The 18056-nt window shown below is 37.7% G+C and overlaps 2 protein-coding genes across 2 annotated transcripts; both read left to right on the plus strand.

Moving 5' to 3' along the window:
• Nucleotides 1–6529: 6529 nt before the first annotated feature.
• Nucleotides 6530–10596, plus strand: LOC101294978 (E3 ubiquitin ligase BIG BROTHER-like). The gene is made up of 8 exons (XM_004306483.1): nucleotides 6530–6700; nucleotides 7258–7408; nucleotides 8012–8240; nucleotides 8645–8679; nucleotides 8880–8924; nucleotides 9563–9690; nucleotides 10323–10431; nucleotides 10546–10596. The coding sequence occupies exons 2-8, from the start codon at nucleotides 7268–7270 to the stop codon at nucleotides 10594–10596; spliced, it is 738 nt and encodes a 245-aa protein (XP_004306531.1). The 5' UTR covers nucleotides 6530–6700; nucleotides 7258–7267.
• Nucleotides 10597–11784: 1188 nt separating this feature from the next.
• LOC101311806 lies at nucleotides 11785–16655 on the plus strand. The gene is made up of 9 exons (XM_004308169.1): nucleotides 11785–12086; nucleotides 12185–12240; nucleotides 12388–12443; nucleotides 12534–13145; nucleotides 13601–13775; nucleotides 14478–14629; nucleotides 15250–15331; nucleotides 15662–15877; nucleotides 16314–16655. Exons 1-9 carry the CDS (start codon nucleotides 11939–11941, stop codon nucleotides 16653–16655), a joined length of 1839 nt encoding a protein of 612 aa, XP_004308217.1. The 5' UTR covers nucleotides 11785–11938.
• Nucleotides 16656–18056: the final 1401 nt, after the last annotated feature.

An 18056-nucleotide genomic window follows, 5' to 3' on the forward strand; every position in this document is an offset into this window, starting at 1 on the left:
CTCTGAAGCGTTATAAACTGTGACAGTAGAATTTTTATCTTTTTGTCTATCTCCCAATCAAGCAGATGTGATAATAGAAGTGGAATTCACCACTTCAACAACCGCCTTCTCCATCTCCACTGTAGCAACTTCAGTCGAAGACTTTTTCTTTAGAGGTAGAGCTACCTCTTTGCCAACCACTTCCATTGCTTCTGTAGAATCAGTAGAGGGATTTACTTCCTCTATCATATCATTCTCCTCGAGAATCTTCAACAACCGCTTTCTATCTTTTAGAGTAGGGCAAGGTGGACCCTCCTTAGGCTTGTTTGTAGACCCTTTTGATCGCCTACCCTTCTTCATTAGGGGTGTCACCAAAAGTCGACCCAACTCATTAGGAAGACTTAAGTTCAAGTCTACAATTTCTGGACTCAGAATTGTGGACACCTCAAGCATCTTCTTCCCCAGTTGAATAAGAGGACGCTATATTGTCCTCTTTCTTCCTCATTTTGCAGATTGTTGTTGCTCAACAAGTGGGGAACAACAAAACCTCCAGCCTTACAAGCTTTGAGAACCCTAGCAGTCAACTCATCATTCACCATCAAGTGTTTCTCAAGCAATTGCACCAGCACTAAAGCCTTCACTTTTGCAGCCAATTGCACAGCTTCCTCTTTGTGTTTTTTAGCCCTCAGTGCAACAACACGGTTCAGAAAGCTGCAATTAGGCACCTTAGGCTTTGCTATAATCAGTTCTTCCATCGCTGTAACCGGGAGTCCATGCAAAGCTTCATCTTCTCGCACAAAAAGCTTGTCACAGCCCTCAACAACATGCTCAAAAAGACCACAAAACTTACAGAGACCTTGAATTTTCTCATAAATGATCTCAACATCAACATGCACAGAAGCAAAAGAATAATTGTGATAAAATCTGTAATGCTGCCTCGTATCCATAGTCAAACGAATCTTTTGTTTTTCATCTTTGCGATTCAGAGCCAAATTATCAAAACAATAAACCTTACCAATGGATTGGCCGACAATCCGAAGAGATTTCTTGTTGTTACGCAGTAAATGCGGTAACCCTAAGATCGAGACCCATGCTTAATGGAATGAAGAGGAGGATTCACCACCGCAAAGATCCCGTCGTACGGTGTCGTCACCAACATCGCATTCTGATAAAACCAAGGTCCTCTACAGCAGACCTTGTTGCGATTTGCTTCCCTATCAAACTAAAACAAGAATTGGTCTCCCTGTGAATGGATTTGCAGACCAGAGCGTTGTCTCCAGATAGATGGGATCGTTCCTATAAAGCCAGTGGCGTTGGGACGTCACTTAAGGAGGCACCCAACCATGAAGTAGTGGGAAACCTCGAGAGCCGCCTCTCCGGCAGGCCCAAAGTTGACATGAGCAGCCTCAGAAGGGGCTGAGAGTGATGCTAGGGAGAAAATTTGGTCAGACATGGCTGAGAAGGTATTGTCGAAGACGGCTAGAGCCGACGATAAAGAAACCCTAGCAGAGCAAGGGTTTTCGGGGAGAGAAAAAAAAAGGACGGTTGTATAGTTTTGCAAAAGTTATGTTAGCTTCATTGGGTTGTTCATAGAATTCAAAGTATCTCTCACTTTAATTAAGTTAGGTACCAGTAGGGTAGTTTTGAAACTTCGGATACCAAAATATGCATTAGAGCATAGTTTAGGTACCATGTGAAGATTTTTCCCTATATAAAATCAACTAACTGCTGTACTCAACATCAGAACTAGCTCGAGCTGAAAGGCGAGCTAACATCAACTTATGGGACATTCATCTTTAGCTAACAAGAGGAGTAGTATCGAAACCTAAACTTAATCATAGTCTGAATTTTGAAAAAGGAGGAAAAAAACTTAATAGTAATCTCTCACTTTAATTAGGTCGAGTCAACATGTTACTTTGGAATAAGTAGCTCTAATATGTTTCATATATTATCTTGTAGTTTATTTTTGACCTGCTTTTGGAACCCCCATGAATTCCTTGCTTCTTGTACAAGGTCTTCTCTTCTATGTGGTAGTATGGTCCCATGGAGCTCATGCATTTGATCTAATCTAACACATTGAATAAAGTTTAAAGTTTATGACTCCAATTGAAGATCCCCTATGTAATTGTGTATGGCTTAGCTAGGGTGTTGGAGAACACATGTTTCTCTTTATCTTTTCTTTTGGTCAGTTCTATTATTGAAGCTATTTCGTTATAATATGGTCCCAAACTCCTGCACATTACATGTCCAGATAAATGACGGGAAGGCAGAAACTGAAAGTTGAATCTCACATTGTTGTTGTAGACTCCAAATTATGTCAAATGTAGAGGATTAGATCACCTAGCTGTGCTGTCATGGCGTTGATCAGACTCCAAATTGTGTTAATGTCATACCCAAAAGCCTAATCTTACAACATTTATTCTGATACATAAAAGAAAATAATATGGTTTAGACGAGGCATCTCACAATGTACAATCTTTTGGTATGTCACGAGATTCTCTGTTTCAATGGTTGTGAATGAACTGAAAGTAATATGGTGGTGAACAACTTCTGCGTCTGCGTTGGTGGTACAATATGGGTAGGACTGTGTTCTATTTTACCTTTCTTGCATTGCATACAAGCAAAGCTTTCAAAATGGACTCATAAATATTATTGAACAGAATCCAACCTGAGCTAAACTTTTTCTTTTCAGTGAAACCAATCATGATTTGAGGAATGATTTGCAACAAATTTTATCACAATAGTTGAAAGATTGTTCAACCGATTTGATGCATGTTTTATTCATCAAACTTTTAAGAAGAAATGGTTCATCCAAGAAGAAATTGTCTCCCATTTGTCTTTCTTTTTTACCTTTTAACCCCATTAGAAAATCCTAACGTCTTTTGCTAGTCTTGCCCATTGATTTGATAGGAATCAGTTTAGATCAAATTTTGAGTTATAGTTTGTTAAACAATGACAAACGTAGCATGTGGTTCACCATTATATTGATATTGTCTCAGCTTAACAACTTGTTAGATTAGATTGAATCCTTAACAATCAACTTAGTACGCGCTCCCCGCACGCTAGGTTTTGGAGAAAAGTTGTCGTTGTAGCTGTTTGTACTCGTTCGACTGCACCGCGGCATTTGGCGTAGGCCTCAGGCTTCGCTAGAGTCCGTTGAGCGCGGTCAGATGAGTTGTTTGTCTTAGAGGGACAATATGGACATCTGACGTTAGGTTGGTTGTTGTCCAAGTGTTTCGAATCTCTACTTAAAGCGTCGGTTGTACGAGTAGAGGGGTTGTGCAGCAGACGAGTAAACCTATAAATGGACCGGATCTGGAGCGAATCGACATGGATCCGGATATGTTTTGTAATAGAAAATTTTCAATCCAAACCCGACCCTTTACCTGCCGGATCATTAATAACTCGATCTAAATCCGTATCCGTGGGGTTGACGGATTTCCGATCCGTTAGTCTAATCCGTTTATAACAACGAGTATTCTTAAATTTTAAACTATAATTTTAAAACTTTGTCATAATACCTTCTTTTTTTTTCTTTTTTTTTGAAAGTTTGTTATAATACCTTGTAAAATACTAATGAAATGTTAACAGAATGAAGATTTTTGTCAAAAGTTGAATTACATGACTAAAATGTTCCTTAAAATGATAAACTAATATAGACAAAATACTAAACCTCTAATGTTTATTGATATAGGTTATGAAGATAATTATGATATCATATTTAATAAGTAATATTATATTTAATAAGAATAATTTAATTATTTTAAAAAAGGACCGGGTCGTTAACATATCGGATCAACCTAAATCTGTATCCGATCTGTTTAATGAACGGGTTAACTAGTCTGGGTCATTAACGGGTTAACTGGTCTGGATCATTAACGGATCAACGGATCAAATTTTCGATCCAAAGCTATTTAAAAACCACTGATCCGAATCAAGATTCGGTTCGTTTACAGGTCTATAGATGAGGGAGGTTCTTTGCGTGACAGTGGTCAGGTATTCCGGTCTTGTAGATGTTTTTTGGGAGGATGACAATGGGTGCCGAGCTTCGGGTTTGATTTTCACCAGGAGTTTTAGCGGTAGACCTTTCGGGGTGTGGTTGTGGGGATTATTGTTGCAGCAATTATATCTTCGTTTAAATATATATAAACACTAAACGAAACAATAATCCGACCTAGCTTGCCAAAACAATGTATGACGATGATAGAGTTTTTATGATGTGCTACTGAACGTGATTGCTAATTCAGTGTTAAAAATAGTGCTATAATTTGGTTGTGTAGTCTGATGACGAATCATTTGTTATCATATAACTATATTTTTGAAGCAAAATTCAACAACGTCGTACTACTTAAAAGATTTAGCTTTAGCTAAAGTAGTTAACGAAATTATATATATATATATATATATATTTTGTATTGATCTTAATTTTTTCTTTCAATCTCAACTTACCAAGCATCAACCATACACACATAACATAAAGCAAACTGACCACAGCGGCACAACCGATCCTGAATGTCCACCTAAGTTCTCTTTCAATTAGAGGCACCCAGTTAATGAAAGCTGTTGGAATCAACTTTTTCTTTTAAAAATAGCCTTGTATAATTTTTAATATCTTTAAATTACCCACCCAACCCTAAAAATATATATTGTATTGTCAACATCGGATAGCAACTACGAGTCTACGACATCAAATATATATGGTGTTGGAGGAGAGTGCAATGCCTGTCAAGTTTTTGCAGAAGAAGAGGACATTGATAGAAGATGATGAAGATGTTGATCTTCAATTTTTTTATTTTTTATTAGGTAAATAACTCGACTATTACAACTTTGTGAGTCGAACTTACAACTTCCCGCCCACTTATTAAGGGGAGACTATGTCGCTAGACCAAATGACACTTATTAAGGGGAGACTATGTCGCTAGACCAAATGACACTAGGCGTTGATCTTCAATTTTTGATCTTTGATTCCCTTATAAAATCATTTTCCTTCAAGTTTATATTTTTTCTTCCTAGAAAATAATTATTTCCATGTCATTTGCCACCTCATGCTTATAATAAATCAAGACCATTGAACACAATTAAATCCAACGGTTAAAAACTGGAGTAAAAGAAGATGTAAAATAAAGTGTCCCTTGAACCAGACCCGATCATTATTATCTACACATTACTAATATTGTTGGGAATTTTATCAATCTTCAACAATAAAATTGCGAATATTGTATGTAGCTTCATTTCTTATATATAGGGGTATTTTAATAATTAAACTAATTTTAATTCTGATTTCATACGATAAGTAAATAACATCAATCGTAATTGGTTTTATTTCTATGGTGATTAGAAATAAAATATTCCTATATCGATTCCTTTCGTCTCCCATTTCACTTGATACCTATTCATGATATTTTCTATTCCAAGTTAATAAACTTGTTTAGAACGAATCACTTCCTCCCTATTTTTCATTCATTCAAAAAAAAATTCATGTCCATTTGCATCCCAAAAACAGGAAATGAACAAATTTTCTTTCTTGATGCTTACAATCCACGAACCAAACAAGACTTAATTCTTCGTCGCTGGTAAGGTGTTCTACTCTAAGCTCTTCAATACTGCACAAACTCATACTGACTTGAGCATCAAAGGGTCTAAGCTTAGTTATACACCGAGTACAGACTTGTTTTTCAGTTTCACAAGGAGGGATTGCCAATCAAGACATTCTAGTACCAAATTCAAATTTGTTTTGTAGGTTCACGAGGAGGGATTACCAACCAACACATTCTTGCGAATCTAGCCCTCAAGCCCACACACAGAGAAAACCTCTTTTATTTATTTATTTCTTTTAATAAATCATTCCTTCATGAGTAATTTCCCAATAAACATGTGCATGGAGGTATGTGTGGTTTGTATAAATCAAAATACCTTTTTCTTTTTGGATCAAGTAAACCAACTCAAATATTACAACTACGTGAGTCAAACTCACAACTTTTACTTACTAAATGAGAGATTACGCCATTAGACTATATGATACTGGGTGGAATGCCAATTTTACCTCTATTTTTTTATTCTGGCGTATTCATTAACTTTTTCTTATTTCTATTCTATAGATTCAGTTTTTCAACAATTGTACATGAAACTATGGGAGACCCAATATGGCAATAAGTAGATTCACCGTTACAACTGAACGTAAACATTTCCGCATACCGGGCACTAAAAATTAAGACTAGATCCAATTCTTGGCGTCCTTGAATGGTGTTAAAACAAGGGCAGTTTCCCTAGAAACAAACTGTTGAATACTGAACATAGCTGAAAGAGCCATGACAAACATCATGATCATAGCCGTCCAAAACAGTGATAAAGAAAGAGTAATAAGATAAGAAAATCACATAAAGTAATAGAGAAGGGTGTATGTGTGTCGTCAGTAGTGTAGTAGCAAGAGACAGATGAAAAGATGGGATGTTGTTTAAGTTCAGCGTGGAAGGAAGCGTGTTCTTGAAACGAAATCTATAGTAGTGCCCACTCCATACCAACACCACTGTTTCAGTATTTCCTCTCTACTCTACACTCTAGAGAGAGAAGAACTCAAATCCATTTTAGAGTGAGAAAGTGAGAAAGTGAGAGAGACACAATTGTCTCTATCTCTCTCTCTTTTGTTTTTGTAGACTCACAACTGTGAGAAGCCAAAACCCATTCCCCATTCTCCTTCTCGCTCTGTTGTTCCAACCTCAGTGTATGTTCTTTCTCTCTCTTTCTGAGCTCAACCCATTTCTTTGTTTCTATTTTCTTTTCATGAATTCACATTTTCAGTGATTTTTAGAGTTCTTTACAAACCTTCTAATTCAGTGTCAATGCTTTTCACTCCTTCTCGCTAATTTCTCTCAGATTTTGTTTCATTGCGAAATGTGAAGGTATCTTTTGCTCATCTCTTTCAAAGCGTACAAACATAAATTTTCCATCTTGAATTTAATAAATTTGTATTAGTAGCCAAAGAAAAGTGAAGATAATTGCCAAAGAAACAGTCTTTAATTTCTGCTATGTAGGTGTGTGCTGTTTTGTTCTACATTTGGCAAATTTTTTAGTGCAAGTGTCTTGTTTCTTCACCCACATTCATTATCCAAGAACCGGTGATAAAGATTGAGTCTTTATTTACTAATTTATAGTTGGTATGAGTCCATGAGTCCAAAAGCTTATCTTTTGCTCTAAATTTGCTGTTGTTTTTATTTCCTGTGAAATTTGAATTGTTTAATTTACTTATGTAGCTTGTTATGCAAATCTGAATTTGGTTAGTTCTGCAAAAATGAACGGAAATGGACAAATGGAGGTGCATTACATAGACACTGGCTTCCCTTACACGGCGACAGAAAGCTTTATGGACTTCTTTGATGGTCTTACTCATGTGCCCCTGAACTATGGTCACCCCATGCCCGTACATGATCAGGCATGTTCTCTTTTCTTCATTTACAGTATGGTATTTTGTTAGGCAAGTTATTAGAGTGTTCATGTTCATGCTCTTGTAATTGGTTAGATATTGTAAAGTTGTTTTAGATCCATGTTGCTTGTGAATTCAGAAAGTCAGTTTTTGTGATGCATTTCTGGTTTAACAGTGACAATTTGGGGTGCATTTGCTTTGTCATTTCCTCAATTAACATGCACCGGAGTCTTCTTTAGTTAATAGAAAGTCTGAAATAATCAGTTCTCAAAAGTTAATGTGATTATGATCATTACTTTTACTGTAGAACAAGGTTAAGTCTACTCATCTCAGTTATAACGAATTTCTAGTGCAGGATGTTGTATCCTGTAGCAATATATTTTACAACAATTGGAAAAGCTCAGATATTTTATTGATGATACCGAGTGTGATACTATATTTGTGGTTGATCAAGTTTGAAATATTTCACCAGTTTGATGAACCACACTATTGTGATGTTTTGTGTTCAAAATGTGTACCCCAAATTGTTTGCTTTCAGCCTTTTAGTTAGTGAAATAGTGTTTTATCATTTCTGTGAGCTGGAATTTTACTTATGGGTATATATGCATCCAGGAAGCTGCATACTGGTCAATGAATATGAATTCATACAAATTTGGACTCACTGGTCCGGAAAGTACTTCTTATTGCAGTCCTTATGAGGTAAATACTCATTTTCCGAGAATGGACATGAGCAGGAGGGCTTGGGAATATCCTTTAATGACAAATTCAGAAGAGCCTGCAACCACTGCTACGCAGCCAGAAGAAAATGTAGTCGAGGAATCTGACGCCACAACCGAAGAATGTTAGTGATAACAACTTCTGTTGCTTGTTTCCTATACTGTATATTGGTATTAACTGATTCTATGGGTGCCTAATTTTGTCGCGACATTAAAATTCCTTGGTATTGTGCTTTGAAACTTTTTCTTGTAATCAAAATCAAGATATAGATCCATTTAGTCTTGGCTAGCCGCCTATTGAAAGGACTTAAATATTAAGCTACTGGCTTGTTATAGTAACCACATAACCATATTTAGATGATATTCAAGAACTATGGTTACAACCAAGTACCATTAGGTTTGAAAATACATTTTTGTTGCAAATGGTTTTCTGCATGGAGCTTCAACGTCTTTTCTTTATTCCTGTGGTTAATTAATTTAACCATGGTAAACAATATTCTCTCTGACCATAAATCTTTTGCCTTCTCAGCCATTCCAAATGATCAAAACACAACTACTTCTCAGGTGCGGGTCTTCCTTCTATGTTTGTGTAGTTGCATACTTGATTTTTCTTCTGCTATGTTCTGGATCAATGCTTATGCATATGTATTGCATCAAATCTATACTACTTTTGATTTGATAGAAATCAAATAATGTATTTCCAGTTTGATTTCCTCCCCTGTACTGACGTTAAAATTTTGAACTATTGCTCTATATGTTTGCAGGTGGAATGGGAAGAAAACATTGATCCTGATAACATGACATATGAGGTTTGTTATATATACCTTGTCCTATTATTCTGCATTTCTACTGTGGCTTGTCTCTTTTAGATATTAGAGCGAAATCCACCTTTTGTTTTCATGGCAGGGATGTTAAGCAATAAGCCAATAACTTAAACCACATTCATGGTCACCCAAAACTTTGTTTGGCTGCTTGTTTGAATTTCTCAGTGCATGATGATATTTTGATGAATCTATAGGTTTCAAATACAACGGTTAACTATGAAAATGTAAAAGCCAAGAGTGAATGAATTGTGATCTCTCATGTTCCTGGACCAAGGCTGGTGGTCGCTACATAATAGTCATTTTCCTGGTTGATGGTGAATATGTATAATACCATATTCACATTACAGTTATCTATTTCTTCCTTACAGAAGCTTAATAGGATTTGAAGTGTTGTCAATGTCATACTTTTATGACATTATTGTGTGAAACATAGACTGACTTTGAAAGATTATGGCATGTCTTAGATTGAATTGGTGATTCATGGTTGAAACTTAAACAAATAAGGGCAACGGTTTGCCTATATACTACATTTGTGCATGCACACACACACATACATGCTTACATACATATTGTTTTTGTCTCAATGGATGTCATTAATATGTGTAGTTTTATACTGGTCCTAGGAATTACTCGACTTGGGTGAGGCAGTTGGTACTCAAAGCCGAGGGCTTTCCGATGAGCTTATTAGCATGCTTCCTACAACCAAATACAAGTGTGGAAGCTTTTTCTCGAGAAAGAAATCTGGAGAGAGGTAACATTTTAATTCATTGGCATTCAAGTGATGCAGGCTTTTATTTACCTAAAGAAGCAAACATATTTTCGGACCTTTCTATTTCATTTTCTTTGTCCCACCCATCTCAGAAGTAAATATGATTGCCTCTCTTTTCCCTTTCCCTGTTTAGACAATATGGAAATTTTGTATCATCTTTAATCTGGAAATCGTGCCATTGATGATGCTCACTGGTATATCACTGTACATTATGTCATCAGAACTTTCCTTGCAATAAATAGGGCAACTTATCAACATCCTCTGTACTGAACTTGAGAAGTAAACTGCAAGCAAAAGACTTGGTGTTGTCTTCTGCTTTTAGAGTCTGAACAATGTACAATATTACTTTAATATAATTGATAATTTCATATATCGTGTTTTACATTTTTGTTTTATTTTGTTCTTGTGTCTTTTTATTTTTATTTTTTTTTATATATTTTTTCTTTTGCAGTTGATGCATGCCATAAATACTACTACTTTGTTTGTGCTGGTTGTGGAAGAATATTTTTGTAGTTTTCTTCCATTCTTTTCTGAAGTGGAGAGGCAGGGGGTGCTTGTTTTTCCTTAAAGATTTTGGCATTTTTCCATTTATAATACTGTTTTTTGGATGGCAGATGTGTAATTTGCCAGGCGAGGTACAAAAGAGGAGCTCGACAAATCAAATTGCCCTGCAATCATCTTTACCATAGTAAATGCATCAGCAAATGGCTTGGCATCAACAAGGTTCGTCAACAATCCAGGCTTTACAGAATTCAGAATTTTGCATGCTGTTGTTCTGTCATTTGGATGACTCCACCATAGATACTTATTATTATTATTATTCTTTGCTTTGTTCAGATATGCCCAGTCTGCAACCTTGAGGTATTCGCCGAGGAATCAAGGCATTAAAGCATCATTTAGCTAACTGTTTACAAAAATCGGTGTTTGTTTGATCCTTCTAATTTATTCTCCTGCCCTCTCTTTTATCTTCGCCCCCCCCCCCCCCCCCCTCCCAATATACATAGACTAGTTACCCCTGTTTCTTCTTTGAGTACATTCTGCCGGAGTAAAAAGAAAGAAAACCAATTATTTCTACCTCCTAAGAGTTTCGGATTCGACCTTGAGACTTCCAACTGCTGATTCTTCTTCCTCTTGTTCTTTCTTTTTGGTATCTTTTAGGACATTAACTCCTGATTTAGCTTATTGTAGTTTGATTTATGGCATACACAATCTATGGAACTAAAGCCGGGTCTGCTATGGCTTTGTACTTCTCGTGTAGAGTGTTTATCGAGCCGTTTGAGCGTTTATCCTGCACCCGAGGTCAGAGTACAAGTCTCCCCTTCCTTTTTACCGAAAAGAGATGAGAACTTGTATTCTGAAACATGTATCGTTTTGGATGGGTGCAAAGTATTATTTGTTCAGCTTAATATGTTAGGCAAATTGATCTTATTCACTTTCTACTTTTGTAAAAGATGGAAAACATATTTGTCCAGTATATCTTTTTTTAATGTTTTTGTCTTGATTATTAGACTATTAATATCAACCTGAGTATAGCTTTAGAGCTTCTTTTTTTTTTTTTTTTCCTTGGATCACCTTATACCTTTTATCATGCTGAGTTGCTATAGTGTATGATGCTTGTGAACCTAGGTTGCTTTTTATTTGACCAATTCGTTTGTTGACATGCAAAACTATACCCCCCTGGTAACACACCACTATTACCAAGTCTGGGAAGTCATACTCACCCCGCTAAGGGATCATCTTGAATGAGCTTGGCAATCTGTTCTTCGGACGTGTCTTTTTAACATGGGCCTCGAGAGGCCAGCAAATAGTTATGGACCATTTGTGAACTAGTAAGATCTTGTAGTCCAAAACCCAAAGGATATTTGACACTCCGATCCGTTGAATGTTTTAATGCTTATTTCCTTTTGGGTGTAACACTTTGCCACATGATTAGAAGGGTAGAACCACGTGTCTCCCCCAAAACTAGATCCAGGAATGGCATTCCCTCCTCTTCCACCTCTTAATTAATTAAACAAAATAAATAAAATCTGCAACGGTCACAAAAACACAGAGAGAAAGTAGAAACCCACCAACGTTCGGTTCATCACTCTCTTCCATAACGGTTACTAGTTCCAAGTTCCTCTCTGTCTTGTGAATTTTGCTCTGTAAAGCTCGCTTTCTTTCTGGCTCTTTGTCTGTTTATATTTCACTCTCTCTTCTCTTCTCTTTTCTCTCTCTCTGTCTAGCTGTAATGGAGCCTGCAAAAATTGATTGGAAGAACTTGGAATGGAGATTTGTGGAGGACAAAGCCTACGAGCAGATCAACGCCCCCAAGTGGTTCGATTTCTTGAACCCCAATGACAACCTCCTCGACGACCACGCCTTCTTTTGCACTCCCGGTCTTGCTTCTTTCCTTTCCCTTCCTTCTTCTGTTTTCTCTTTCTTCTTTCTCTACTTTTTAGTTTTTACTAACCCGATTAATCATCACATATCACAGAATGCAACCACCCAAAGACCGCCGAAGACTTTCTTAGATCCTCATCACCTTACAAGGTTCATTCTTTCTTCCTTGTCTGTCGGTTTTGTTTAGTGAGAAACTATGCGAGCCAAATATACACAAATTCTTTTTATGGCTTTTTTGAGCTTCATTTGGTTTTCTTGTCTGACATTTCTCTATCTTTGTTTCTTGATTTGGTAAAGGTTGCGAGCTCATCTGATGTTTCTGGTATCTCTCCACTTGGTGATAAAGTCCAAAGGTAACGCCTGAATCCCATCTTTCATAGTACCATGTGGTTCGGTTTTTCACTGAATGTATGTAACTCTGATATCTTTGTTTTGTAATGTAGAGATGTGAAACTAAAAAGAAGAGGGCTCCCTAACTCATCAGTTCATCCCACCAATAATTCAAGATTCAAGGAGGATAGCGAAAACCAGAACCCCAACCTATCAACCCCTCCAAACTATCAAGCTAAGGCCATGAAAGAAGCAATCAAATCAAGTACAGAGAAGAAGCAACCAGTTGAGACTGCAACACAGAGCAATGAGGTGCTCCCCAGGCTGAAAAGCACGCTTTCGGCGAGAAACTTATTTGCAGGAAAGGACATTCTGAATCATATCACTGACTTCTGCAGCGAATTGAAGAGATTGGCGATGAACGCAAAGGAGAGGGAGGAAGTGGAGAAAGGTATAGTGAATAACAAAGAAGAGGAGGTGAAGAAGGTGGAGTCTAATGGTGAGGTTCTGGGTGAGTTGAATGGGAGGGAAAGAGAGAGAATGCCATTGCTTGAATTGGGTAAAGGGAAGTCAGAAAGAATGGTGAAGAAGGAGGAGTGTAAAGTTGAAGTTCTGGGTGAGGTGAATGGGAAGCAAAGAGAAAGAATGCCATTGCTTGATGCCAATAAAGGGAAAACTGAAGGAATTGAAGGAAGAATTATACAGGAGGGAAAGAGGATTAAGAAGTAAGTTTATCATACCTTTATTTTATACCTCGTAGCCTGTATATATTTGTCTTTGTGTTTTAGTTGGATGAACAGACCACATTAACACTTTTAGTTGAGATAATTGAAACACTTGTTGCAGTTAGTATTCAGGCAAGGAATCCACATCTAGAAAGAATGTTTACTTACTAGTCATTTAACTTTCATGTAGTTGATGACTAATACAAGGATCGTACAGTAACTATGCATATCAATTATCTATTAAACATGATACTACTCTTCATTTTAATCAAGTAGTAACTGATCACAAGGCTTGTTGTATAACTTCAATGCTTGAAATCCCAATGGTTGTTAACTTCTAATTACCTAAATTTGGGATCCTTTTGGTAGTCACTGAATGCCATGGATCTTTTACATTGATTTGCTGTCCTTTGATGACTGTAACCATGGTTTAATTTTGAGACCACCTTCTGCAGGAGAGTTGATAATGCAGAGAACATCCCAGTCTCTTTAAATTTGGAGAGTGTAAAGCGAAAAGGGGGGGAGGACTTGTTGCAAATCCGGACCAACCCTCCCTCTCCTCAATGCTTTTCTGCTGCAAGGCCCCCCAGCAAAATCACACCTTCAAAAGCCTCAAAGTCCAGACTAATGGTAAGTAACTAGATGCATCCTTCTGCTTCATATTATATCTTTTTTGAACGAATTAAGGCACCAAGAAAAACTAAAGTATACCAAGAAGAATTAAACCAATCCTTGGATGCAAATTATCAATCCTAGGCTTTTTGCTAAATAAATTATCAATCTGAGAAATATAAAGTTTCAGTTATGAAAGCTGGAACAGGGCACATAAAGTTTAGTCAACACTTCTTCTAATTCTTTCAGGTCTTTCATTCTTCTACTTGCACAGGACAATCTTGGTCGCTCAAGTAAAACTTGTAACTAAATTCCATCCGGCTTTACTTTGATGCACAACAACACATGCAGGACAACTATGTTTGATTCACATGTTTGTAGTTTTGTACACTACAGTGTATCAACATACTTGAAATTTTACAATAGAATTCTTCTAGTAGCCGTTAAGTTCCGTTGATAACGCCAGAATATGGACAGATTAAAAGAACTTTCAAAATCAGTACAATACTGGAGTGGACTTGTTATGCTGCTAGAACTATAAAGATGAAGTCATGCCAATTGGTACCATAACCTTTCAAAATTGGCACCATTCATGCCAATTTTTTAGACTTAAATTTTACAACAACACATTCATTCCAATTTCTTAGACTTCAATTTTACATCAAGATTATAAATCAAGCATTTCAGCTTTCCCTGATTGATTGGTTATTGAATGAGCAGGAAAAGGGGGGAATCCTTCAAGGGCAGACCAACAAACAAGTGATCGCCATGGATGATTCTAAACAAGTGATCACCAAGGATGATTCCACAGAAAAAGCCAAGAGCGTCTGTATTGCTGATGGAAAAGAAGCAAGAACCTTGGACGTCTTTTGGTTTCTAAAACCTTGCACACTATCTACCTAAAGAGGTTAAGATTGATCAAGATATTCATATTCATTATATCTATTACTTCCAGTACCATTAATTCATTCTTTTACATTGTAGCTCCTAGTAACCATTTGTTCATTCGTTCGTTCACATAAGAAGCATCTAGGTTTACTTTGTTCTTGATTACCATAGAGTTCAATAAAGGAAAATGTAATGTAATAGAAGGCCCCTCTAAGAATTGCATTGGGGTGATATGAATAAAGTTATAATTTTTAACATCGTGGTAGTTTCAAATAGCATTCTTTCTTTTGGGGAGTTTCGAATAGCATTCTTAGTTTTACTTAAATAACAACTAAGAATATTGGCTTTGGCCGTCTCTTTTGATTAGTATTTGAAAACCAAGAAAACCATGGCTTCTTCTAAGCTGGTTCGGGTCGCTGCCTGCATTCTCTGCCTTCTCTTCCTCACGCTTCGCTCTTCTTCTTTCTCTGAATCTCCGATTGATCATTCTCTAGTTGTTGGAGAGAATGCTACTTTGCAAGTCTTGAATGGTGTGGCGGTGTGAAATTCTCCCGGTGGCAATTTAGTAATGTGTGGAAAGAGTACATGTCTGTGGATTGTCAAGGCTTAAGAATTTGAAGAGGTTTGCTGACACAGTGAGGGTGAAGATAGCGATAAATTCGAGTCATCGTGAACGGCCTTTTGAGGTTTGTTTCCACAGAAATACATCTCGTGGGATAGGAATGTGCCCTCACAATCAGTGGGAAAAAGTTTCCGAGAGGAGGTCCTGGTCTGGATCCATGTCACCCTATGAGCACAAAGTCGTTGATATACGAATAGCTGCTTCATCATCCTTGGATATTTTTGAGGTGGCCCCTTGAAGAAGAATTTTATATATCTGACCTGGTATTTTTTGTATCGGGTGTAATGTTGATGAGTTTGGCGCCTTCTCTGAGCAACTCATTGGTATTCTATTACGGCAGTGGAGTGGAACGGCAATAGGGGTTGTCCTGGTAATATTGATCGTCCTTTTTCAGGGGATAAGGCTTCTCCCAACAGGTCGGAAGTATTGGCTCGGAATTTTTTTGTATTCATCTGCGGTTGGTTTAGGATCTTTTCTCCTCAGCTACATCCCGGGGCTAATCCGATCAGTACTCACAGAGCTTGGAATCAGCCAAGAGATGTATAATCTTTTGGTTATATTTGTTGTGGCTTTTAGTTTTCTGGCTGGAGCATGGTTGGGATTCTGGACAGTTCGTAAAATGGTCCTGAAAGAAGATGGATCAATTGATTCTAGCACATCTCTGTTTGTTTTATGGACGATTCGGTTCGTAGCCCCTCTTATGCTTTCACAGAGTTCTAGTGATCAGCCACTGGCAGCAGAGCCATAACGGTCCCTTTAGTCCCTTCTATAGTGAGCAAAGTTGCCATAGTACTCTCTTTTATAGCATTTGGAACAATAGTCTCCTTTATAGCATTTGGAACAATAGTCTCTTTTATAGCATTTGGAACAATAGTCTCCTTTATAGCAAGGACAGTTGCTATGATATTCTCTTCAGTACGGGAAATCTTGAGATGGATTCGTCGCCGTCGCATGTACAGGAAACTGTTGAAAATCACCCAAAAAGAAGAAGAGCAGAAGATCAGAGATTCCTGATTCTCCACCTTCTGAGTATGCACCTGGCCTAGGTTCTACAAGTGCATCACCATCAGAAAGGTTATTCCCTTCTTATTTCCACACGATCCGAGAGGGGAGCGGTGTCAAGACATGAGTGGGAAAGTAGCACCAAACAGACGACGGAGAAAGCCTTGGAAGAACTTGCTTCTTCTCGTGATTTCGGCAAGTGGGTAGTTGCAAATGCTGATAGAATCAGCATCACCCCACTCAGCAGCAGAAAGACTGATGAGCAGCGCCGCAGGTGGTGGAAACAGCTCATCAGGCAAGGTTCCATAATGGACAACATTTTGAATGACATGGAGTGTATATGGTCATTAGGCTTTACACGTGGACGTGTAGGTAATCCGTTCTGATACCATGATAACGTAGTCTGGGGTTCACATCCAAAACCAATCGACAATGAATAAAGAGACTCAAACTCTTATAAACCCACAAACAATGTTCCATATTCTCGACGCGAGATTTATATCTCAACATTTTCTCTTTGTTAAAAAAAAAAAAAAAAAGGAAAAGACTCTTAGTATTTCTCAGGTGTCCATCATCACAATACAATTCCGATTGAATTCTCCGACATAACCATAACGAAAGAGCAAGCTGATCAACTCGTTCAAGAATTTGACTTCATCATTGCTTTTTTCAGATAACCACAACTGTAAACGATATAAGCAGGGAATATTTGTCTTGTTTCCGAAGCAGCTAAGCTTACACCTGTGCCTTCATCATATGAACGGTACGGACGGGGCGTGAACCCCTGTCTTCATCTGCGGCCCAATCAGGATCAAACACTTTGCCTGAATCTATTTTCTGATCTCTAAAATTTATGCTAATTTTTATTAATCACCCATGAGTACAATGACGAAATCATACTTGGACCCAGTAAAACCCAGATTTCTATTCATCAAATCAAACAAGAAACCCAAAAAACAAAGAATGAAAATAATCAATCACTAAGCAAACCTCTGTAACATACGGCATCAAACCATTCTCATTCAATAACGGACAACAATGAATTGTACAAGATAAACAACTAAATCAAAAAACTTATTAACACCAGAAGCTAAAACAAGAAGGGATGATCTGAAATATGTTTGTGATCGGTTTGGTATTTATATATTTTACATATATGATAGCAAACTCATGAGACTGATGTGATTGGAAGAGGTGGTGATGATGATGATCTGGAACAATTGGAGCAGCTGAAAGGGAGGAATGGAATCTACCTGGTGGTGGTGCAAAGCAAACAATCCAAGATCCTAAGCCAGAGATGGCGGACACGAGGGTAGACCCTATTCGTGTAAGTCCTGGATTCCAAGAGTAGATCCTCTACGGTCTCCAGAAAAGGGTTTAAGCTTCGGAGCGGCGGAACGTACAGAGTGAGAGGCACCGCCGAGAAAGCCACCGTGAAAAACAACTGCAAAATCACCATCGACTCTATCTTCTCTATCAAAACCCAATTTCCCAATTCAATATTAGAGCTGATCAAAAGGGTCTTGAAGGTTTGAGAGAGGGAGGGCAAAGGCGAAATGTTCTGGAAGGTGGAAGAAGGTTTGGGAAGAAAAGAAAAAGAAATGGATAAAAGGGGGGTGAAGTATAAATATGTAGAGAACTAGAGATGGGACTGACTGGTGGTTGGGTTGGTTTCGTGGGGTTGGGAGTGACCAGAAATGTGCAGACCTTACTGTCCTAGTGTCCTTGTTCGCTGAGTCACGTTTTATATGTAGCAAAGTATAAGAAAGGTGCAAGTGTTTAACTGC

The sequence above is a fragment of the Fragaria vesca genome, linkage group LG7, assembly GCF_000184155.1.
Source record: "Fragaria vesca subsp. vesca linkage group LG7, FraVesHawaii_1.0, whole genome shotgun sequence".
Classification (NCBI taxonomy): domain Eukaryota; kingdom Viridiplantae; phylum Streptophyta; class Magnoliopsida; order Rosales; family Rosaceae; genus Fragaria; species Fragaria vesca.

What these genes read in the sequence shown, in the direction of transcription:
- LOC101294978 (XM_004306483.1), top strand. Translation starts at nt 7,268, where the DNA reads ATGAACGGAAATGGACAAATGGAGGTGCATTACATAGACACTGGCTTC. An exon ending in CTGATAACATGACATATGAG is followed by an intron (nt 8,925 to 9,562) that starts GTTTGTTATATA and finishes TACTGGTCCTAG; the next exon opens with GAATTACTCGACTTGGGTGA. An exon ending in AATGGCTTGGCATCAACAAG is followed by an intron (nt 10,432 to 10,545) that starts GTTCGTCAACAA and finishes TGCTTTGTTCAG; the next exon opens with ATATGCCCAGTCTGCAACCT.
- LOC101311806 (XM_004308169.1), top strand. Translation starts at nt 11,939, where the DNA reads ATGGAGCCTGCAAAAATTGATTGGAAGAACTTGGAATGGAGATTTGTG. An exon ending in CGCCTTCTTTTGCACTCCCG is followed by an intron (nt 12,087 to 12,184) that starts GTCTTGCTTCTT and finishes CACATATCACAG; the next exon opens with AATGCAACCACCCAAAGACC. An exon ending in CATGGTTGGGATTCTGGACA is followed by an intron (nt 15,878 to 16,313) that starts GTTCGTAAAATG and finishes CACCTGGCCTAG; the next exon opens with GTTCTACAAGTGCATCACCA.